Raw genomic sequence first — 25,392 nt, 5'->3', positions numbered from 1 at the left:
AATAAATAAATAAAATAAAATAAAATAAAATAAAAATCTGTTAAAAGGAAACAGTGGCAACAAATGGGCCAAAAAAATACAAATAAAAAATATATAAATTCAGTATAATAGTCTAACATTTGAGCGTTATAAAAAAATAAATAAACAACAGGAAATATCTGTAAAGTAATGACCTTTATAGCTGATTTAAATACAGTGAAGTTCCACAGTTTTACAGTCACATTTTGTAAGAGAACAAATTACTGTAGATGTAAATATATGGATTTAAGATGTGACATTATGGATAGCTTTGTTGGAAATGTTGGAGAAGAACAAATTATTACTAAAAATATTTATAGTACAGTATATATACAGTATATAATTGCAAAAAAAGATTAAATTTCATTCTCAGATTTATTTTTTAAAATTTCATGTGGACTTTTTTGCAGTTTTAGCATTTTTTTGTTTGTTTGTTTTTATGGTAAGCATATAAATTAATACTTATTTCTGGGATTTTTACAAGATATTATCTGTAATTTAACAAAACATGGAACATCTGTGAAATAATACTTTAAAAATTATTTATAATTTTTCAGTTCTTAATATACAGGATAATGCTTTCGAAAATTGAAAAACAAAACTGTGAAAAAAAACCGACATATGTATATTATAAAAAACAATATTTTTCCTGATTTAAATACAGTGAAAAAAAGTAGTTCCCATTTTTTTCTGACTGCGGGAAAAGAACTAATTATCTGTTGTTGTTTTTTTTGTAATGTGGACATTATTTGTAGTTTTAACCTGCTTTTTATTGTTTGTTTGTTTGCTTGCTTTACGGTTGCCATGGTAATATATATATTTTTTGATTTCACTAGTTATTATGTGTAGTTTAACAAAACACTGTAAATATATAAGTTAACAGTAAATTGTTCCAAAAAGTACAGTTAAAGAAAAAAAAGTATTTATTACAGTGCATCCTCCTCTTTCATGTTGTTGCAGAGGGTCTGTGGAGGTCACATCAGAGCTAACAGGGTCTGATCTCGTGGTTTGTATCAATCCCACGTCATGTGCCAGCTGGCTGGCTGGCGTGAGGAGTAAACAGGTGGTCGCCTCCGCCTCGAACTTTCAGCCGAAAAGTCGCATTAGATCAGTGTGTGTGAGAAAGGAAGTGCTGCTTGCGTCTATCACCGGATTAAGGAAGAAGGATTGTCTCGTATTTGTGGGTGCATGCCCGGGTGTGTGTGTGTGTGAGAAGACAGAGAGTAGCTCGGAAGTTAATGAAGCGGTCATACGTGCTTTGTTTTTCCCATCTGCTCTCAGCCTCCTCCCCGGCAGCGACTCAGGTTTAACAGCAGGAGGATTATATATTAAGAGGAGCACTGCATCAAGAAGTTCACTTAACCAAGAAGTCCTGTCAGGAGTAAATGTCAAAATACATATTTGCCTTTCACCGACTGGCTTCACATTAATCCTACCAACTGGAGAATATTTCCTGTCACATGTGCTTTATTCCATCGCTCCTATTTTTTAAATATTGGTATCCTGGGGGGGTCATAGTCAAAGGTAATTTCACCTATAAAGACTTCATCGATGGAGCTAGTTACTGAGTTATGGTTTGATATTGGTCCTGATTTAAAGCACTTTGAGGGAGATCAGAGGTACTTTGTCACTTTTAAATAGATTCCCTCGAGTGCATGTCTCTCGATAACCTTAAATCCGGCTCTTTCTAAAATAACACGATGATCTTAAAGTCAGGAATAAAATTTATACGTCTGAAATAAACACTTTTATGACTGACGATCAAATAAATGTTAAATATTTTAATATACAAGATGAGACGATGAAATATTTTGCTATAGTGTATCGTGCCACCTTTTCCTTTCAGGATTGTTGTGCATGTTTCCTCTTTTTTTTTTCCTACAACTGCACGAAAGACTTTTTTCGCTTCTTCCAGCCAAGGTTGTGCTGTTTCCATAGAGATGCAGGACTTTCTCATTTAGCCAAACATGATCCCATAGTGAGTAAAAACCAAATAAAGGAGCACAAAATGATCAGAGACTGTTTGGAAGGTAGAAGGTTAAGTATCTTTTAAGCTTTACGCAACATGCCGATTAACTGTAATAGTCAGCATTTGGCTATGATGGTTGTTTCTTATAGTAATTTATCAGACATATGTTGGTATATCGAGGCTTAAAACGAGGGGAAAATGGTCGAAACTTTTGAATCATTTCACACAGTGCAGCATAATAAACCTATAATCTTCCTCTGAATTCATCTTGACGGGCTCCCAAGGTTGTCGATCCCCAGCTTCTTTATTTCAAAGACCGGTTTCTATGTTCGGCAGTACAAACCACAGAGCAGCCACCAGGGGATGAGCGTGTGCATGGAGCCCTCAGGCAATTAACTGTAATTCAAACAGAGTTAAAGAGACGGTGAATCCCACGTTACTTCCACCTGGGTCCTCACGTGCAGCCTCTCATGCGAGCTTTAAGTGTTTCTTCTGGGACGGGAGTACACATGTAGAGCACATGTAGTACGCAAACATACATCCTCACTGTGACACGCTATGCACGCTATAAGACTTTGTTCTTTGCTTGCAAGTGAGCAACTCAGAGCAGAAATCCTGCGATCGCTTATTTTTTTTTGGTGTTATCCAGCCGATAATTAGCTTGTATAATAACTGCTGGGTGCACTGACCTGTGCTGTCTTTCTCCGGATGAATGGAGGGAGAGAATCATGATAATTAGATGATGCACTGGCCTGTAGCTTCTTTTTTTTTGTTGCTTAAATTTGCTGGAGACACACATCAACTGGGATGACAAAGCCCAGCATTGAAGGCTTGAACAGTTTCCAAAAAAATTAAACTGCAGAATGGAAAATAAATAAATATAATCACCGAATTTTGGTGAAGGTTCAGTTTGTTCCATTCTATCAGCGAAGGCATGGCCCCGTCTCTGAAGGCGTATTACGAACCGCTTCACACTTTAATATGTGTTCAAAACGGAAAAACCTGTTTCTCGTAGGAGTCGCACCGTGGCATTTCATTTAAGGGCTCTTAGCGAGGCTAAATAAACACTTTCTGAGTGAGCGTGTTTTGCTGAAAATGTTCCCTGGGTAAATGAGTCTCCTTAGAAAAGTCAGGCGTAGTTATTGTTCTGGGAGAAAATCTATAATGTGTAACTAATGTTTGGGGTAATCGGCATGTTTTTTTTTGTTAGTTAACCAGCACATAAAACTCTTACTTTGTGTGTAGGCTAGAGGAAGGTATATAAAAGTCCATACTACCCTGTGCCAGGCATCTTACAATGGCTCTCCTGTCGGTTTCACATTAATTTTAAGGATTCTTTAAAAATGTAAGCTTGTACTGTACTCGGGGATAAAAATTGTATCATGGAAAGTCTGTTCCAGGCCGTGCATATGGATGTCTGACCTTGTCTGGACAGCAGAGTCTTCAGAATTTCACAGCAGAGGGCTGTTTTCAAAGTTTTACATGGACAGAACTAGTAGTCAGTGGGATTTGTGGCATCAGAAAACACACAGCAGTTCACCCAAATGTAAAACTGTGACTTAGTGAAGTCGTGTACATCCTGTGTGCAGTGATCTGAGGAGTACTTTCGTTGAGTTGGATCGATAATTGGGAGTAGGGATGTGTTTCCATTCATCGTATAGGGCTGGATGAAAATGTATCACAATAAAATGTGTTAGTTTCAGTTGATAATTTTTGCTAAAGGTTTGATTTAACCGACTAAACTGGCTAAAGCTGGAGTTAGGGTTGCGAGTAATTGGACCTGCACAGGCCTCCATGCAAACATCAAGTCCATCAGGATGCTTTAAGACGGTGGAGTCTGTCTCACAAGAGCAACCACCGGTTCCTGCTGGCTGCAGCCTCCACAGAGGGAGACGTGTAGGTGCAGGACTAGTGCATCTTGGGAGATTTGCATGGAAGAAATCAGGAAGAAGGCAAAGATCAAGATGTGATAGAGACAGGGAGGGAGCTCACTTGTGCTTTTTTCATGGAGTCGAGCCTTTTTGTTCTGTGTTTTTATGATGTTTTACATTTGATAGGAAAATTATATAAAGTGATAATGCAGAAGATTAGTGACATGCAGTTTCAAAGTCAGAACATGTATGGTAGATTTGCTGCAGTACCAGTTTGTGCCACCAAGTGGAGCATCTTACTGGTTAATGAGACGGAGTTACATGTGTGTTTGCTGACTGCTCGTGTTGTTGAACTCTGCAGTATAAAGGTGTCCAATACAGCTAGCTACCAGGGGCTCATGCTAGGATTGTCAAATGCAAACACTCCTGACATCGAGAAGCAGCAGAACTCAGTTTACATGCTTCCAATAACATTCAAATTAAAGTGATGAAGTGCATCATTTAGAGGAGGCAGTAAATATTGACAAATCACTGACTGATAAAGTTGCTGCGACAGGATTTGTGGACGTCTCTTCCAGCTGAGCAGCTGGACTGACATCAGTGACAGCGAACAAGTCGCTCCATCACATAGACAGGCAATTAATCTCAAAAAATTAATTAGGTTACAGTTTATTTAGGCTGCAGTTTGAGGAAGTTTGCTGTGTTTAATCCAATGAAATTTGTCGGGCCAATCATTGAGCAGTAATTTTAAATGAAATCAGAATTCTTTGCTAATTAATTTATCACTCAGATTAACTGGGATTTATTTGTTCCTCAAATATCTGATGCAGCGACTTTGTCACAACAAACATTTCTTACACAACTGTATTGCAGATTAATATAAGAGCACATCTGGACTTTCCAAGATATATTTGTGCTTGATCTCTGCTGCAACACACACACACACACACACACACACACACACACTGCATCTGTGGCCATTACCAGCACACTCTAATAGCCATGCTCAATTAAGCACACCTACAGCCGGCAGGCAATTGGAGCTCGTTAACCTGCAACCTCATTGAAGACACCATGCCTCGTCACTAATGACACTCCCCATATTCACTCCACGTGCATGCCTCCGAATACCCTCCTGGCACACTGGCATGGTGCAGTGATTATGCTAATTGGTTAATTATTCAGGAGAGATAATAAGTCAGCATGAGATGATAAAAATCTCGCTTGATAATCGAATTAGATACCTGGGTAAGGATAATAGGAAATTTCATACTTCAGAGCGGAATGAAATTAAAAGTTAAAATTTCATTATATGTGTAAGATAAAGAACAGAGGGTCTCTAACCTCAGCTGTCTTTAAAATGAGCCAAATCTCTGTTAAAACGGACCCGATTTCAAATGCAAATGCACTCGATTAAAGTCGCTGACGTCACGTGAAAAAGGACAGAAAGTCTTCTTCTGTGCTTACCCTGAGTTTTTCATAGCGGTCGCTCAGTGCTGCCACTTGGTGGTCCCTGTGCCTTCCAACCAGTTTGCACAACGAGCAGATCAGCTGATCGTCAGTGACACAGTACATGTTCACCTTCTCCTCCTCGTGCTCCAGGCACTGGAGCCCTCTGAGGTGGGAGTCGGGCATCGGCTCGATGAGGCGGTGCCCGGTGAACGGCTTCTTGTTTGGGTGAGTGGCTCTGAGGCACTCCTCGCAGTACGACACCTCGCACGTCACGCACGTCTTAACGGCGTCCTGCGGCGGGTCCTGCTCGCAGAACTGGCACTGGACCGGCTCTGGAGGCGTGCCAGGGCTGGACATGGCGGCGCTGACGGGGACCAGCGCCAACCGGTTGCTCCCTTCCTCTCCGGGGGAGTTGGGCCCGCTGTGGGGGGCAGGCAGCGGTAGAGGCAGCCCGGCTGAAGATGAAGCCCGCTGAACTCTATCGATAATGTTCTGCAAGGTCACGTTTCTCTTAAGTCCTTCTAGTCCACGCTCCGGACTCAGGGAAATGACATATCTACAGGTGGGGCACTGGAAAGCGCCGATGCTCTGAACGGATTCGTTGGTGGTGCAGTGGGAGACGAGGATGCGGTGGGCGCAGCCGAAGCACAGGCTGTGGGCGCAGGGGAGCAGCAGCGGGTCTTCAAAGAGCTCCAGGCAGATTGGGCAGGTCAGCTCTGACTCCAGAGTGTCCATCCTGCTCAGAAGAGGCCAGGCGGGACCAGGCGCAGCGTCAGCGAAATCCAGAAGAGCCGCTCAGCTGTCTGGAGATAGATGGAGTAGAAGCACATAGAGAGAAAGAGAGAGAGAGAGGAAAAGGAAAAGAAAGCAGAGGGATTTGTGATTAAATGGAGTGAAACAGCTTACTTCTCACTGCTTTCTTGGGAGGGCTTATATCTCAATGAAGCAGACCGCTGGGTGGACTTAAAGAAAGTGTTAAGTGCTGCTTTTCTAAAGTCTGTGTGAAATCTGATAAAAGGGAAAATTGATATCTTCAAAAAGTTGACAAACAGAATAATTACCAAGGTCTGGTGTATTTAGATCTTTAAAACCAACAACGCTGTGGCTCTGAAACTTCTGCTGATGATTGACACTCAAACCGTCCTCAGCCAAGAGTTTAAAGAACAGAAGAATAGACGGAGGGTGTGACTGTGGTGCCTATCAGCAGACAAAAGAAGCAAATCTCTTTATTATTGGCCTTGTCGGAATATTGGAAAAGGATGAAGACGTAATAATTGGTGGAGATTTTGAGTGGAATAATTATATATAGACGAACAACAACCGCCTCGTACTCACACAATGCACAGTGCCAATATTTTTACATATAGCAACAAATCTATGAACTTCTAAACTTGCTGTCAGGGTGGGAGGGCATGTTATCTTTAAAAATATCTCCAAAATTGCACCATTTTTGAGAGACAGAACTTTCTGACATTAACCAGATCTAAATTTAAATTGTGTTTTTTTCATCCAAATCACTTTCGTCCACATGTCTCGATAAAAATTTCACAAAATACACCTTTTTCTCTGCACTCCTCAGCACAACAGGTGCAATGTGACAGAAGCAGAAAAAAGAAACTAGAAACTATTTGGGGTTCAGAGGTTTAGAGATGCAAAATTCCAGTATATAGAATTACACTAATTCCAGCTGACTAACTAAGAAAGAAGATTCGTATCAGAAGAAAAGAGCAATATTGCCGAGCGACCCAGAGAAAATGGAACATGACTCGTCTGTATGCTGACAACCAAACATACAGTTTTCTAAAATGGCTTCTGGCTTGTGTTTCAGCCACATTAGAGGCATTCTGTTGACCCCCATGTGCCCTTTCATGATTCTTATTGTTGCTGACACTTTAGGTTTGGCTATGCTCGTGCAGTGGTGGCTGCTGGAGCCCGCTGAAGACCAGCTTGTTTATTCCCGTGTACCAGAGAACTCATTTCCAGCTTGTGTTTAAAGCATTTTAATAGCAATAAAATGCATTTTTTCCAACATTCCACCCTCGTGTGGCGATGGAAGTGTTATTCTGATGTGTTGCAGCATCGGCAGCTGCAGCCACAGCTGTAGTCACTTGGTGATTAACGCACACGCCCATTTATTCCTCCTACCGAGGCGCTGGCTCTTGATTTCTGTCCGAACCTGTCATTGCATCTCCTGGAGACTCAAAGGGATGAATGTAACTTATGTTGAAGTGGCAGGAACTTTAGCTGGATGACAGCTGACCTTACGACGTCTGCCCCTTTGGCGATGGACATTCTTGACTTAGAAAATAACTCAGTAGCCAAACTAGCCTCCAAGACAAACGCATGGATTCATCCATCAGCTCCACTCTACCCAAAGCAACGCCTAAGAGTGAATATATTATGGTGAGATCTCCCTGTTGCCAGCCTTGTAGCTGCATTTTTAAATAATTGTCAAGCAAAATTGAAATGTTGCAAAGAAAAACCAACAATGCAAATTAGATTCCTCGGACTAGTTTGTTCTAAATATGCTGTGTAGTGGTTGTGTTGCACCAAAAGGAGCTTGAAACAAAACCAATTGTTTGCGAAATGCTGGAAAAAAAAACCTTGAAGATGAAAGAACAAACAAAACTTTGCCCATCTACAAGACGAAAATGACTAGAAGTCCTAAAGAGGCTGTAAATATTCTTTAATTCCAGCTGGTATTGACCATGTTTCATGTAGTTAAAAAGGAAAAGTTTGTGAGTTAAATATTTGAACTTATTCCGAAAAGGTGTTCACATCTCCTGCTAACTTTTTCCCTCATTTTCATCAACTTTCCAACACTTCAGAAATGTGCATAATCCCGTTATGTAGATGACTAGTGAGGTTAGACTGTCTGCTGTTTTGTTGTTGCATTCATTAAAAAACCACCTGAGAATATCAATATTTTTGCCTGATAAATACAACCAGTAAACTGTGTGGCTGAGATCTCCCATCCGTTTTATCGGACTGCTTAAAAAATGTACCTCTGAGCTCCGGACTCAAAGTTAAAAAACTAATTGATGCATGCAAGTTTTCTCTTTTTTTCTTCTCCTTTTAGCCAGAGGGCTGTTTATAAAGCATCAGTTAGTTTTTAGGAAGATTTTACAAAGTGCGGAATAATTGCAAGAAAAACTTGGATAGAAGCTAAACAAACCCCTGAGGGAAATTAGAGGAGAAGAAAATGATTTCGATAAGATTGGCACAAACTATTGAAGATAATGCAGCAAACAATGGGAATAAAACAACGCATTGAATGTGTAATTTGGATGCTTTTAAGGAAAAAGCGGTAAACATCTATCTACACAGTGTCACATTTGGCATGCAAATGAATCCGACAAACAATGCTCCTATTAATAGCGGTAAAACCTCAACAAAGCATATTAATGGCAACGACACAAAGACAATGTTTCCCCGAGCCAAAGGCCTGCGCTTCTGAGGCGGGAGAAGAAATCCACTCTCATCCCCACAGTGTGGCATTTTCAGCAGATGTCACTGTTTACTGAGATTAAAGCTTGTGTTCATCTGAGAGGACGACTGCACAGAGAATATCTCTGGCCTTCTTTATGCATGGTTTGGTCTCATCCTCTGGGGGGAAAAAAAAAAACCCACAAGTGCTGCAGATAAACTATCCTCACTTCTTCTCTCTGCAATCCAAGCACTTTTGGCGTCCGATGTTTTGAGGTCAGATAACATTCATTTGCAGGGCTGATGGGCTGCAACAAAATGGATGACGGGAAGAAAAGATAATATTTTTTTTTTTTTTGATTTACCGCCGAGCAGCCTTGATCTCTTACTTCCAAACAAGAAGGGGAAAATGTGGAAATGAAGCAAATACGGGAGGATAAATGACGGAAGATGAGCGCGGAAGATGGAAGCGATTCAGCAATCACACGCTTCAGATGAAGTGAAATGTGTTTGACTGAACTGTTAAAACAAATCCTCAGACGCTCGTGCTTACTCTTAAACTTCATCCCCACGTCAGACACATTGATACACTCCGAGGAGCCTTCCTGAGGTGTTTATATTACCAGCGAAAACTGAAGCTTGCTGGCAGTCGACTAAAACTTGGAGAATTGTCAGGAATCAGGAGTATAATGTGCTATTTCTGGCCTATTTGTCACTTTTTCCTCCTCTGAACATCATTATTGCATCCGCGGACCATCGTGAAATGGAATCAATGTGAACTCGCGGCAACACTGAAGCTAAAGAATCAGTTTTGTCTCGAGCTGAATGACCACAGTTTGTGTAGGTGGCTGAACGGCAGAACATACCATTCTCATTTAATCCACCGACATTTTACAGTATCCACAATAGCCCGGAGGCAAAGGCTGACAAGCGTGCGAGGACACCGCATTCACAAACAGAAAACTGGTTCAACATGTGGGAGGATGACAAACCTGAAAAAAAAAAAAAGATCTCCAAAATCAGGCTTCTCTGCCATTTATGTGCCGAACACTCCCTCCTGAATGAGAGAGATTAACCGTGAACAACAAACCTTTGGTATCTCCGAACAAATTTGCATCTACATGGATAAAGCGACGACATGAAAGGAAGTTGAGAGTTTGTAAAGATGTGAGTGTGACAATGGAAAAATCTTGCAAGCTGCACGAGTTGGTAGTTTTATATTTTTTTAAAAAGGGATTTAGAATGTTATAGTCAATGCTGCAGTTAATCCAAAGTGATTTTAGCATCTAACACATCAAGTAACAGTTAAAAAACTCAAAAAACAAACAAAAAAAACAGAATATTTAAGCATTCGTGCTCATTGGATGGTCCCATTTCCTACGTCCTTCTTCCAGTGGTGACTTAACGTGCTTCTAAATCAGAATTTGGTCATTAAAATCAACATGCAATCAATTAATTCGCACCGACAATTACCTGTTTTTACCATTAACTAAACATTTACCTTCGTCTGCCGTGTTTCACTCTCTATGACAATAACAATGTGGCAAGTTGTGTGCAAAAATGTAGGCTAACTTTCTAAATTCTTGTCAATTTTTCCCAATTGGGATCGTATTTTTGTAATTTATCAGCACCACAGGGACGCATTATAAGTTGGCAGGTAGCTAGTGAACAAAGTGCTGCATTTAGTTGCCTAATAGCTTGATAACTTAATGAATGCTGATCTGAAAAAACAGCATTTTTGTTATGTCAGGGCTGTATTATTACCTTGTTTTGCAAAATCTATTTATACCACTTTAGCTTTGTCGTAGCCAAATAATGCCAATAAAATCAGTGATAAAGCTGATGTGTCATTAGGACAGGGTCAGCATTAAAAATCTACCAATGCAGAAAGCTTTTTAGTTTGTTTCTGGTATAAATGGGCAAAAAATTCCATCCTAACATTTCAGGATATTGTAATTCATGTGTGGAGACTTTATGCAGCTGTTTTCAGGTTTTTGAAAATGTACCCCATGATGGGAGGTTTTGGCCAATCCCAGGGCAGGTAACAGAGCATAAAGAGCAGCAGAGTCCGTGACAAAAGCAGGATGTTGTGGCGCAGTGGGTTAGACAGAAGACTTTCATTCGGGGAGTTTAAACTCCCCGTCGAAGCCACAAAGGAATGTTGATTCTTGTCTGGAATATCTTTGTGTGTTTGAAGCGCCTGCTTGTGTGGTGGGAGAAACTTAAAACAGAGAGGGGAGAGAGGTTTAAGTTCCACTTGGTCCACCGAGAGCGGGACAATTGATAAAGCCATTGTTCGTTAATTAAAGGACAGGCTGGGTTAAATCGTACCGGGTCGTAACGGGCCGTCACAATTCACTGTTAACATTCTGAGTTGTGAGGATTTAAGATCCACTTCACCGCCTGAAACCGTTCCACTTCTCATCCAGTGTTCACTTGAACATGTTCCCCTTTTGTTAATCAGTGTCTGGCTTCATCTTCAAAATGAGGCGGTTACAATACTCCAAGTGAAAACGGTCGTCTAAGTGGAACTATTAAAACCAAAAGAGAGCTCATGCATGAATGTATTCGGGCTCGGCGCTGTCGGAAAAGTGGTGGTGCAATCATGAAGTAAATTTGAAAAGGTCCAGGGACATTTTTTTTATGCGGTCCACGCCTGCACACAGCTGTCAGCCAACTAACATAAACAGCATTTTTACAGAAGGAGAGAAAGTACAGGGAGTGGGGGGGAAAAAAACTTCCTCACAAAGCCAGAGAAGTTGATGGAGCTCTGACAGGTTGCTGCCTGACAGAGAAAACCTGAGGCACTAAAGGATAAATGGAATAAATCCACCTCCTTCTGACACAAACCTACATTTGCGCGCACATATATCGACATGCATCGTCGCTCAAATCCAAATTGGCAGATGGGGGGGGGATGAGGTGAAATGCCTCCCGGCACACCATAGGTGACACTGTTGAACCATGCATCGAGGTGATGGAGGTGCAAGAGAAGGGAAGAGCGGAAATGGGGTAGGGGGGGGAAACCCAGTGGCATAGAAGAGAAAGCAAGAATGTGACAGAGGGAAAAAGGGGGCTATTCAGAGTGGGAGAGGAACTGATAAAAATCCAAGTTGTTTGTTTTTCCCACCATCACTTTGTGCCCCATGACTGTCTGAGCTGCCACACTGCGTGAAAGGCTCGTCTGCTGTGCTGGCACCACTGGAACGTCAGTACCAATAGTCTTCAGTGGGGGGCAATACAAAGCTGAATGAGTAGTGGAAGAATCTGCCACAGTCTTTTTTTTTTTTTTTTCCCCCTTCCTCTTCATTTTCCCTGCAGCTTCTGCATGCATGCATGCGAGCGAAGCTGCTTCTCACTGAACAGAAGCTGATGTTTGACCTGTAGCGTGTTGTTTATTTGCACACTGTAGTCATACATGTTGACGTTGAATATAATGTGAGTTTGACCTACATCATGTGAGAGAAGTGTTTTGTATGTTTTGATCAAATGGTTTAGTCTTTACAAGAAAATATGGGGTTTTTATGAACGCCAATTAAACTTGTTGACAACAATTTATTGCCAAATTGCTTTCTAAACCACAATATGTTTCCGTCAGTCTCATAACTCCAAGCATCATGGCGGCTGTTTGGTTGAAACATCTCTGCATCTTCTAGCTGTTCTCTTTCCCCATCCATTGCTAGTTTTGACAAGAAGCCACATATTGCTTCCAATGCATGTCAGGAGGACTTACAGGTTATGTTAGAGCTCACTGTGTGGGATTTAGCAAAGCAGGTTTTGGATGCTAGCCTTTCTTTTGTAATGTTGAAACAGTTAGACACATGATAAATTGTATTGGCATGCCACCAGACTAAGCAGTATAAGAATTTACAAGTGAAAACTCAACTATTGGAGTCACTAATCCCAATAATGCTGCACCATAATTCTGTCTGCCCGGTAGTTTAATTGAAGGCTGGTATCCAATAAGGTATTACTGAGCCCAACTTCTCGCATACAGACACCTTTACTTCTACATTGTTCACCCTTTCATGTCATTTTTAATGTGCTTGACAGACTTCTTTAGTAGCTCCTGAATGTTTAAACTGGACACCATGACATCAAAGCCTGTTGTTCTGGTTTACATTTAGAATTTCGCTGCCTAAACCAAACCAAACAGCAAGTTGAGATTAGAATTAAGTTAAAGAAATAAACCAAACCCACATAGGACACAAAGCCCAGTCTCCTGGATCAAAGTCTTGGAACTTAGACCACATACCAAACCTCTGACCCTCCAATCTCCTCATGTTGGTCTTTAAAACTGGAACCACTCCTACATGTTGGTGTCGGCTCTCTGGTTCTAATATCGCCGTGACTGAATTAACATCGGTTGGACATCTGGTGCATCACAACACCAAACGACACATTGTAAAGAAACTGTTTTGCCAGGGACATGTAGAATTAACTATTATCTTACACAGTTTGATTAATTTGTAGTGTGTATAATATTGTAGGAAACTAACTTTACTATTTGAAGTAGTCTGGTGATTTTGTATTATACTAAACATTGTAGATTCCTGACCTTAGAATCTAAACTTATTATGTAAATTTATGATATGTTTATTGGAAAGCATTTCCGACTTGACTTGCATAGGCCACAAAGTGTATATTTAGCTTAAAATGGTGAAGAATCACCAGTGTTTTCAAGCAAGTATTGGCGCTACAGTTAGCTTAGCATTAGTGCATGTTGTTTCAGCCAGCAGCTCCTCTATTTAGCCAACTTTGACCAATTAATTGACTCATCCTTCCTCTTCTTCTGTCTTGCTTTGAGACTAACTTGAGTCATCGTACCAATACCGAGATTCAAATCAAACGAGACACGATTATGCATTAAAAAAAGTACAAATTTAGGTGGATTTTGGCAGCAAAATGCTTCCGAAACTCACAAACAAAACGATATCTGAAGAACAGACGCTGTACTCTCTCATTACCATGTGGCAATGCTGACACACTGTAGCCTCCCCATGACAAATCAATACCTTGAAGTTTTACAGTGTGCAAGTTTAGAAGTCAAACGAGGAAAACCAGTAAATAGATATTTAAGCATTTTATCCGAGTCTGAAAGCTGTGAAAACAATCTAATAATAATGAATAAATGAAATGAAAACAATTCTGTGTTGCGGCTGGAAACAAAACAGCATCCTGAACCTCTGGATTTGGCTCTCATCCCGGTGACCTTTTCCGTACAGACGGCGATATAATATTCAACAGATATAAGCCGAGAGGATGCGAGGCGGCGACGCTTCTCATTTCAGGAGAATCAGATTGACATTTCTGTATCTTAATCTCTTTCAGAACTGTGAACCAGAGATCTAAACTTTCGATTTTGAAGGGTACAAATGTCATGCTGCTCTCAGATGCCTGGTGTTTTACCATGAAAGAAAACTTCCTATATGGTCTCTGATCCATAAATGTCATAACCTTTCGCAGCTGAGCATTGTTTTAGCTACTCAGTCGGTGTAAAATCAAACTTTTTGAAGGTTGTCCACCACTATCTTCAAGTGGGAACAACTAATAAAGCCTTTTTTTTAGAAATTAAACCTCTTTCAACTTTTGATCTCTCTCTTTTCCTGTTTATATTTGGGCTCCCATTAGTGCGCGCTCTCCCTCTGAATCTTTCATTAACTTGGGCTCCGTGAAGGTTGCAGCTTTCTCTTTGCGCTCGCAGTTTAAGCTGCTAAAATTTTCATAGGAGCTCTTTCCGTCCATTTTCTAAAAAGTGATTCGACAAGAGCGAGACGTGGACAGAAACAGAGGCGAGAGGGAGGGTTTTTTTTCTTTTTTTTTTTTAAATGGGAAAAGAATGTGAGTGGTTCTGCATAATTCATCCGGCCGCTCATAATGCTGATGTGCTGTTAATAAATGTTAATAATTGTGGGTGTCTTCTTCTGCGCCCAAAGTTCTTTTAAAACCTACTTAAGGTTCATTTTTATTCCTGTCAGTTTTTAGCTTTTTAAGAAAATCAATATTGCAGCTTCACCAATTTGCAAATTGAGCTGAAAAACATGCATTTTGGGGAAAAATTCAATTGCTAGATTAAAAAAAAACATAGGAATAATTAGAATAGGCAACCAAAAGCGGTGTAACCCTCTCAAAAATACACTTTCGGGCGCAAGGGGTCCGTTTGGTGAGTTGACGTGAGCGACTGTGGCAGTTCACGGAACAGAACTGAGAAGTAGGTCATCCCCATTGACCTGGCTCATATAATCAGCATGCACTGTGTGTGTCACTTTATGATTGTGCCGTTCCAATTCTCTCTTAATTCGCAGGAGGCAGAAAATAGCAAACACACACACACACACACACACACAGCGGAATGTTAGAACCAAGCGAAAGAGGGCAAAGCATCTGAAGCCGAAGCACAAACATGATGCTATCTGCCTGTCTGCTGCTATAACGTCACACCGCTGGACCTTGTTTGGCTGAAATTCAAGATTCCATCTGCAGTTATATATATTCGCAATGCACTTATAAGCAAAAGTGACCAGTTAGAGAAGCGGCAGTCGCCTAATTCGCTCACAAACATCACCTACTTTCGCAGCCCAGAAGAAGAAGCAGCGCTCAATTATTCACATTTTTGTGAAAAACCAAATGAATTATTTAGATTTTTAGTGAATCGTCGAGCGCAACGTCTACCCCGCTTTGTGTCTCGCCGACATTTAAACCGTTTGACACCTTTGTTTACCTCAATCTGTCCAAGAATTTTAAAGATCCCTCGGCTGCTTACGGGATTTGCGTTTGAGGAACGAAAACAATAATCTGCTTTCATTGCAGCAGCGGATAGCCGACGGCAGATTAACCCCTGACCTCACGCAGTCGATGGGAACAAGTTGTCTTTTCAGGGTCATGCTTTTGTGTGTCAAGGTTGACGGGAATGTCTCCTGCAAATTGATTTGTGCGAAAACAGGATTCTATCGTAGACAGCGCTACGGAAAATTTACATATTTTAACCGTTTTTACTAATTACTTTAACATCTGGTTCTTATTTTTAATGATGCTCTTTGTTTTGTTAAATTGCAGATAATATCAAGTGAAATCACAGACAAAAAGTATTGATTTTTATTTTTAAAAAAGGTCAAACTGTCGTATATTTTTAAAATAAATAGTTACTTGTTTTTTTTAAAACATTAGACCATAAAATTATATTATTTTTACTTTAAATTAGCACAAAAAATATCATTTAAAATCATGACAAATGTAAATTAATTACGATTTTTAAAAAATGTCATTTTTTTAAACTACTATTTTGCAATTTTTCCCTGTTTTGTTATATTCAAATTAATATTGTAAAAAATACAGAAAAAATATACGTTAACTGTAAAAAACAGGCTGAAATTGTAAAAAACATCAACATTAAAAAATAAAAAAATACAACTAGTGTTCATACGGTGTTTAAATTAACTAAAAATGTCATTATTTTGAATATATTTGCTGACATTTTCATTGTTGTTTCTGTTTTTTAACATCCACCATCATTTGTAATATATATTATATATATTATATATTATATACATATTTTTCCGGCACCCATGCTGCTAGATTTTCACAATTTGTAATTTTTACTGGATTTATTTTACAGTGTGCATCGGCTCAGTCATGCAAAAAGATGCTCAAATTATTTTCCTGCAATGTTTCCTTGCGGTTATTTGTCTTGGGTGCTGCTTGTAGGAAGCATGTGATAAATCTTGCAGTGCAAACGCTGGAAAAAAATTAATTTTATATAGTCCACAGCCTCGCTTGCAGGTGTAGGTGCCATAAATCCAATTAGGACAGAGGAAGGAAAAGTTACTTTGGTGATGAACATGCCCAGAGCGAAAGCTAACGAAGTCCAAACTCCACTTTTAGACAACTGAGAAAAAGCTTTAAGCTTCAGATGTCAAATTCAAAGCATCTCAAACTCTCTCTCATCTCTCCTTCCCCACTCCTTGCCTCCTCTCCCCCCCTTTTTCCTCTCCCAGTGAGGCTGCATTTAACAAGTTAACAACACTAACAGTTGCCACACACACAAATAAAGTCTTTGTCTGATTCCAAAAAGCCTGCCATGTTGATCCCTAATCCGCTTCCTACTATACTGACTGTGACCAATCGTGGCCTTTTATGTTTCGAGGCGGTCAGTCACACCTAACAGGATTGGCCGGTCATAGTCTGGGATGCCGAGGATATTAGTGATTATAATATAGGGTGACATTTGTGATTGTGGTGTGTGTGTGTGTGTGTGTGTGTGGCGGAGTCCGTCTGGGATGTTGCTTGTGTGACCCAGATTGGGTACAATATGAAATTGGACGTGATGTTTGGGGGGCTGGAGATTACAGAGGGCGAAAAACACGTCTGGATTTGTCAAGGACGTAGTTGTTGGTGTGAATGATCTCTGCTGAGTATGAATTAATATACAGTTGTGTCAGATGCTGAAAACCTGATACACATCAAGGTTGTTTGTTCCACTTTTCTGCCTCTTTTTAATTTAAACATTCGCTCTTTCTCCTCCTCTTTATTTAACGTATGCAAAAACAAACAGTCACCTCAGGAATGTCATCTGTAACAACGAGCCCTCGCCGAGCCCCTCATGCTATATTTCCTTTTTAACACCCTACAAATTTACTTAACGCCTCCTTCCCATGATCGCAATTATTCTATAATGCTTTAATGTTGCCTCAAAAAATATGTGCTTCGGATCCCCTCGTGGAGATGAAAGTGATTAAATGCTGGTTATTCCCCCAAGTGCTAAATTATCGTTGCAACTTTGATTGGATAATGAAATGTTTTCGACATGAAAGCAGCCCCAGAGAGCTGGCGGAGATTAGGTAGGCTCGTGTGTGTGTGCATGCGTGAACACGGCCCACAAACACGATGCAGCATGCGGCATCTGCATGGCTCGTGCAGTGCAGCAGCAGAAGCCAGAAGGTTTCGTCTCATTTGTTGTGATGTATTCAGGGCAGAAAAGATGCTGAGAAAATCTGTTTTTATATATTATTTGTGTGGTTGTAAGTCTTATTTTATCAAAACATGAGGGAAAAAAGATATCTCTGCCTCAAATGTTCTTTTTATTTTAAGATTTCTTCACATTCTTTCTCTGTAAACTCAGCCTAACCTCCCTAAAATGACCTTTCTCCACTCAGCACCTTGTGTCATAACACCAAACATATGGACCGATTTGAAACATGCTTACAATTACACAGGATTTTGAACCCTTGCATGTTTTGAACAAAGTCATGTGTGTTTACCCTGAATTCAGTCGGGGTCGGAATGTCGCTAAATGTGATGGGATTTAACCTTTCGGCTGGACCCCTCGGATATTCCTAAAGGATGACTTTTTTAACATCTGCCGATCTGTAACAGATTAAGCAAAGCCCTCGATGCGTATCCAATGACCGCGACGTGTCTTCAGACTCGCTATCGGAGGAGGAAAAAATAACACCCAGCCGTATCTGAAACCTGTGAAGGGCTGTTTATCAGGCTGCACGCTCAGGGAATCGGTGATTTCTTTCCCGCGGTAAAAAACTGTAAAAGGTCATGTGTTCTTTTAAGGATTCCGAAGCGGTGTTGATTTTGGCAGCTCAGGTTTTTTTTTGATGTTTTGAGAAAAAGAATGCCTCTCAGCCTCAGTTTAATTCCAATCCGATTTGTTTTAGTGAGAAGAAACGTCTAGTTTTTGACTGAAATTGTCACCTCGTTCTCTCATACATGTGACCTTGCTCTACTCTCCTCAGTAGATTCAGTGATTATGTCCAAAGCAGAGCTCCTCAGGCTCAGCTCACACTGCACACCTCGACTTGTGCATGAACAGCTGCAGCTCATGTTTGTCCACACGCAGGGCTGCTGCCACCATCTTTCATAGTGGCCATCAATAATAGAATGTTGGAGTTAATTCACTTTGAAATGAACAGCAAAAATGTACTGCCACTGACATAATATAAACCCAATGCAGTCTATAATTTAGGACTATCTGGTCACTAGAGTTGCTAAAATTGTTCCTTAAATGTTTGGCTTTTTTTCCCCCCATGCCTGTGACATATTTGGAGATATCCCAGACATGCAACCTGGAGTGAGAGGTATCATATATATTGCAGAAGGATGCCAGTGTGACTATCAACACATCATTTCGATTTTAGCGGACTTGCATGATGCAGGAAAAAAAAAAACTAGGCAGCAAGCTGAATTTCCACATCAGGGTTTCTCAAACACACCCCAAAAGTGTCAGTGCCAGAGACTTTTGACCCCCACTATCCCCAGAATGGTTCATTTAAACTAGTATCTCCTATAACAATATCATAATGTTTAATCATTTTGAAATTTTGGATTTCACTGTTTTGTGACCAACTCAAGAAGTTCAGCAGACATGTTTTATTGGCTTGTCACAATTAGTTTCAGATCTTTTTTTATCACTTTACTATCACTACTTATCAGCCAACCAGTTATATATAAGGCAGGACTCGTCACCTTGGTAACCCAATAAATGTAGTAAAGCGTCAAAGATAATATAAAAGGGTGTCATGTGATATTTTTCCTAACTACGCTGCTTAGTTTTGGTGCATGTTTTCTTACGGATTTCACTTTTGGGAGATGAGGTGATGGATGTGTTTCATGCAGGCTGTGTGGCTGCTCTAACGTGGGCCCTGGAATGAAGATGAATCCTCAAGCTCACCTAGAATAACCGCAGCCACCTGTTCTCTCCACTGCAGAGCAGCATCAGTCAAAAGCACCAGTAACTCACTTGTTTGATAAAATGCAGTTTAATGTCTGAATCTTAGATAAAGTTGAGAGATCACCTGATAGCTATGATAGCAGATATTTGATTTAAGTGTATTTCTTTAGCGGACTTCCAGAGGAAGATTCAGATGGTTGGCTGCTGATGTGAATCCTGGGGTTTCCACCTGATGGCAGCAAGAAACACAGTTGGCTAAAATCTTGTTTTATATCCACAGCATTTGTTAACACGTTGGCTTGCTGTTTTGTATCTGTCAGCATGCTGTCTCCTTGTTTTCATAGTCTGTCCCGGGTTGTTGCATCGTGTCTGGATTGCGGATTGGTTCAGTACATACTGTTTCTTTCAGGAACCACGAACACTAACAGACGTGGCATTATGGAGCCATGGAGGGCAACAAGTCACGAAGCTAAATCAGCTGAAAGGTATTTTAGGCTGGTGGAGGATCCACCAATCAGACATATGCAGGTTGTTGAGCAAGAACTTAGCACACCAAGACATTTATTGGTTGAATTATTTAGTTTTTTAGGTGATTTAGAATAATCTATAATGTCTCAATCAAGTTTTTTGGTCCCTAGCTGATACCATCAGCCAATATCGAGTACCAATTTGAGACCATTTTCCTTGCTAATACGCACTTCATGCACATTAAAGTTAAAAACAATAATGAGTCCACTGTGTATGCCTGACAAGTGATGCAATGCATTTAGAAAAACTTTCTGCATCCAAATTGTTCCTTAAAGTTACATAGGTGCTCACAAACCTTGTTGTAAGACTTCAGTCGGGCACTGTCTGAAATGACAAACCTGCATTGTGTGGGTGCATGTCAGAAAATGTGTTGTCGATTAGTTGTAGTACCTGGTTATTCCACCAGATGGAGCCTTAAATGTTTTAATACTGTCGTGGCCAGAAGCAATGGTTATTTGGGCAGTTCCGTGTTGACATGCAGGCATTATGGGGGTTAAGCTAGCAACAGGCCACCATGACAAAGACTTCAGTGACAGTTAATGACGTCTGGCCAGAGCGTATTTGTTTGAGACAAGCCAGGATCAGCAATGACATCGTGCCTATATCTTATGAGCATATGTAGCAGGGCCACCTTTGCAGTCCATATTATGTGTCTACTGACTCCAATGCCAGTTTCAGTGTTCATGATTTAGCCATCATCAATAAATAACTCTGTGAATTAATTTAGAAAGTAGCGTCCGTAGCATCGAGCCACTGATTGTGCTTTCCTTTCATGACACCTGTGTGACAGTCGAGGTCAATCAGGTTTAGATCTTTGCCGATACAGCTAAAAAGTGATGCGATTGTACCTAATCCTGATCTTTGAAGTTGCATCTACACAATAATATGTCATCAGAGTTTCATTTTCACTTTTTATTTCGTGTGGAAACAAAAGGTCAGTCTGTGTTTTCTTTCCCCAGATTAACACCGCTTTACAGTAAATGGAGTTTGCCTTGTGGAGGACTTTCTCTGCAATGCATTGTGGTATAATTCTACACTCAGAAAAAACATGTATTAAATATTTGTACAGCGGATTACACAGGACGCCTGCCTTTCAGTAGAACAAAATCTGCCTTTGTGTCTAAAATGACTTTGTAGGAAAAGTGGAGCAAGCTCTGATGATATATTTATAGATCAAATGTTATCAACTTTTGGGTAATACCACACTACCACACACACACTGGAGAGGCCCCTGACAACAGTAAAATACCCCCCCTCCTCCAAAAAAAAGAAAAAAAAGTTAGAGGAACCACTTATCCTCTCCACAGGACTGCACAAACTGCCAAGTTTCACTGAACCGATTGTGCTCATTGTCACAGTTTCTGAAGTCTCCATGGCAACGTTGCACTCTCATCTTATTCGGTTGGTGATTAAAGAATGCACTGGGGTGGATAAAATGAACTGATCTGGAGTGGAAATAGAGTGAGAATGAGAGAGAGAGAGAGAGAGAGAGAGGAAAAAAAAAATATTCCAGGATGTCTTTGTCCCTTTTCAAGGATGTTTAGATAGCAATTAGCAGTTTGCCCCTCGAGCGTCTGAAGTGGGCGACTGCTGACGCTTTGAAGATCAAATTAACCAATTAGGGGGAGATAAGAGTCTCACGAGTTGTACCTCCCCGTTTTATCATGTAAGCTACACGCTGGTGAGATAACAGAATATTTCAGGGGGGGCAACTTTGGTGGCGAATGCTATCAGCAACACACAGCAAAGTTTTCCTGAAAACCACATTCCTTCTGATTTAAGCAACAAAAATTTTTAACAAGATCAAGAATGCACCTTCAAATACACAAACTGCCATAAGTGTCCCACGCAGGGAAACAGATTCCTCTTTGCTATATTTATCTACGTAGTTCCCACAGTCAATCTTCAGGTGGGAGGGGAAAAGAAGCCGAAAGATCTGACAGCTCAGATGCTTTTCTCAAGCCTGCCCAGGCTGACAATGTCTCACTGAAACATGTCAGGGGAAACAGGAAAAGAAACAGCAACAATACTATTGTTGCTATATTGGTCGACGTCTTGACAACTGCAAACCAAAACCTCAAACAAAGCCTTTTTGTAGTCTGTGTTTGTCAAAGCAAATGTGGGAGGTAGCAAACGGCAAACTTATACACACACTGTACGGATATAAGTTAACTTTTCATGTCTGTTTTGTAGGACGGAAGAGTTTGTGTGATTTCAAGAGTTGGATTTGTTTAGTTGTTTGTTGTACAAAGATGTTGCCAAGATTTTTCCAAGTTTCTACAGGTGTTAGCAGAAGTTTGAGAGAGAAAAAAATATAAAACTGAACTTATGTATGGGCTCCAAATGCTTTAGATATGTTACCAGTTAAACTTTAAATGTGTTTTCATGCTGTCCTCCAGTGTAGACACAGCCTGCAGTTCAGCCTAGTTCAGCTAAAAAGTCATGGAATTTTTGTCATGTGACACTTTTTATTTTTATTATTTACAGAATCTGGTCAGTGCAACAAGTTTATTTTTCAAGGATATTGAAATTAGACACGTAAAAATGAAACATCACGATTTTAAGCTTAGATTTGGTGATATTTTCTGATGGTACAGTCAAGAAGAAGTAGTTTAAAGATCGTAGGAAAGTTAAAAATCTAAGCATTCTCTCTGTTAGTACAGTTTTTTTCCACAACTAATGCTGTAATTTTGTTGATTTTTTAAAAGTTAACATGCTTTTTCAAACCAGGAGTTCAGATGATTAAAAACTTTCTAACAAAATATAGATTTTTCAGACTAATATCTGAAGAATCGCCCACAAAACTTACACTGTTTATGCATTTCTTTTGCTCAGGCAACGGTGACACCCGTCGCTTAAGCTAATTCCACAAACCGCCATCACAGTCCCTCCGCCCTCGAGTTCCTCATTGCAGAAGAAACACACCCAACCTGGCTTTTCCCTGATCCCCTGACCCCTAGCAGGTGAACAGGATCAGCGGCGGCACCGCGCCAGCTGTCGCACACGCTTCGCCGAGACGCATGCACATTCGCACACGCGTGCGCCGATACGAACACGCCTCAGCACACCGGAGATGCGGTGAAATTGAATAACTTGACCTCTGGGGAGGCTCATAAAAACACAGCGAGTTGTAGAGAGCGTACGGTGGCATGACCCGCACCAGGATTTACGATCAAAAAGGTGCTGTGTGATGTATTCATAGCGGGAAAGTGCCATCCAAGATTAACATACGCCGTTTTAAATTAAACTCCAAAAAAAAAAAAAGACCAAACATTCAGGACCTTTAAAGCTCCTTTCACGCACATCCTCACACGCACTTCCAGCACTCACATTTGAAGCATCCCTTAAGGCACTGTCTCCTGTCTTTATGTGTGTTGGGCTTCAAGCGAGCACCAAAACACACACAGTGGCTCTTTGAAAAGTGGGTCACAAAAGACAGACTCACATGCGACGCTACTCCACCCACACATTCAAAGTGCTTTCCCTGGTCAATATCTCAAGTCAATACCTGTGAAGCATTCGACAAACAAACAAAACTCTATTTCTATCATTCTGGGCGACATATTTTAGTGAGGAATACAACTGCTCGAAGAATAGAAGACGCATTTAAATCAGAGTTTTGTGATTTAAAGAAACAAAGCAAGTGAAGTTTCTTCTCAACTATGATACAGACGGTTTCACAATCCTCACTGGCTGACTCCTAAAGCCACTGCTCTGTCATTATCATTCCAGTAATGCTGGCACTCAGTGCTTCCACTTCTCATTTCCACTGAGAATACACTTAGAGCTGGAGATTGAGGGTGAAAGCATGCGGGAATCCCCCGGGGAACGGCAGACTTAAGTAAACTCAAGAAGAACACAAACTCCCTCTGAGACACCCCCCCCCTTCAGCACAGCAAGCACACAAAACAAGCCTCCTCCTTCTTCTTCTTCTTACCTTCCACATGATTAAAATCCCATCATCCACAAACAAAAGTGAAAAAAAAAAAAAAAGAGAGAGAGAGGAGAGGTGGAGGGAGAGGAGAATGGCAGCTATCTTTGGCTCTCTCTCTTCTTCTCCTCTGTGGGATGCAGGGACAGCAGAGGCGAAAGCGAGCGGCGAACTTGGGAGTCAGCGAGGATGTGGATACGTCTCCGTGGCTGTGTCATCACCTCTCATGACATGTTTCCTCCCCTTGCCTGTGTAAAGCCTTTCCATCCTGACCCGGCACACAGAGAGAGAGAGAGAGAGAGAGAGAGAGAGAGAGACGGGACAAACTAGTGCACCGCCCCCCTTCTCTGTTTTCCCCTCCTCCTCTGTCCAGTCCTCTCCGTTCTGTTTCCCTGTATTCAAATCTGCCAGTGAGCTGTCCTGCCTCTAAGTAGGCCAATCACTGAACCACTGGGAGGTGGAGTCTATATATGTGTGTGTGTGTGCAGCTATGATGTGTCACACAGATTCTGCGAGTTTTTGCGGAGAGTGCATGTCTGCTGATCCTTCGCTAATATGCCTCGCTCGCATGCAAACTCAAGTGAACACATGTAAGCAGCCCCAGTTGCGTTCGGATTCGCCGGCTCGCTGTCCAAAAAAAAAAAAGTTCCCGCTGAAGCTTGCGTGACTGACTAATTCAAGAATGCGTTTCCTGTTTCAGCGCAATCACTTAAACCAGCACTGGTGGATTTGCGAGAGACAGAGTTCACATTTGTTTAACTTTAGTCGGCGAGTAGAAACACTGATGCGCTATATTTGGAGGTGGATAAACAGCGTTGTGGTGACGTGGTAACACAAGACGTTCTCGTTCCCAGGGCGTCAAATGCTGCCGGTGTCGTTGGTGCCACCTGTATTCATATTCGATCCCAGTAGTTGCGTAAAAGTTTGCCCGCTTTCCAAACTCCGAGCAGTTTCTGGAGGTTTTTTGTCATAATTTTACCGACTGTGGGCTCATTTTTAAATGCAATTTAAAGTTGTGTACCTCTAGGGAGACACAGACAGAAGTAGGGAGAATTCAATAATGTCCTTTGTGCAGGATGACACAGTTATAGTGCCATAAAAAAAGAAAAAGCAAGATGAATTTCTTTGATACTTTTTGTCCCTCAGTTTTTGCAGTTTTGATGACAGTTGAGTCACTAATGTCCTCATGGTTCTTTATTCTTATTTACAGAATATGTTTAGTGCAATTGGTTTGTTTTTGGTATGTTAGCATGAAATATTATGATTTTAAACTTAGACTTGTTTGGGTTTTTTCCATTTGTACACATATGATTAGTTTAAGAACTGCTGAAAAGTTCCCTGACTGCTTTTTGTGTCTTCTGTGGTTTCTGGCTCTAAAAAATGTTATCAAATTGTCCATTTAGTTACTTCTCTTTTTTGTCTTTTTAAATCTTCCTGCAGGTTTTAAGGTTCCAAGGGATGCAAGAGGCTCATCAGGACGTTAGAGGAGCTGAGGATGCATCACTCACAGGACTGAGGT

At 40.8% G+C, this 25,392-nt stretch overlaps 1 protein-coding gene across 1 annotated transcript in view; it reads right to left on the bottom strand.

The window, feature by feature from the left end:
• LOC103362884 (E3 ubiquitin-protein ligase Midline-1) overlaps positions 1-24,161 on the bottom strand; it is a 48,846-nt gene extending 24,685 nt beyond the window's left edge. Inside the window, exons 1-2 of the mRNA XM_008289402.1 lie at positions 23,880-24,161; positions 5,326-6,113 (exon numbers count right to left, since the gene is read on the bottom strand). Of these exons, the coding sequence (XP_008287624.1) occupies positions 5,326-6,045 (720 nt within the window). The 5' untranslated portion in view covers positions 6,046-6,113; positions 23,880-24,161. The remainder of the gene's footprint in view (positions 1-5,325; positions 6,114-23,879) is intronic.
• Positions 24,162-25,392: the final 1,231 nt, after the last annotated feature.

Source organism: Stegastes partitus, unplaced genomic scaffold, assembly GCF_000690725.1.
Source record: "Stegastes partitus isolate 25-593 unplaced genomic scaffold, Stegastes_partitus-1.0.2 Scaffold613, whole genome shotgun sequence".
Classification (NCBI taxonomy): domain Eukaryota; kingdom Metazoa; phylum Chordata; class Actinopteri; family Pomacentridae; genus Stegastes; species Stegastes partitus.
Note: the sequence above shows the minus strand (reverse complement) of the source record. Positions and strands in the feature narration are given on the sequence as shown.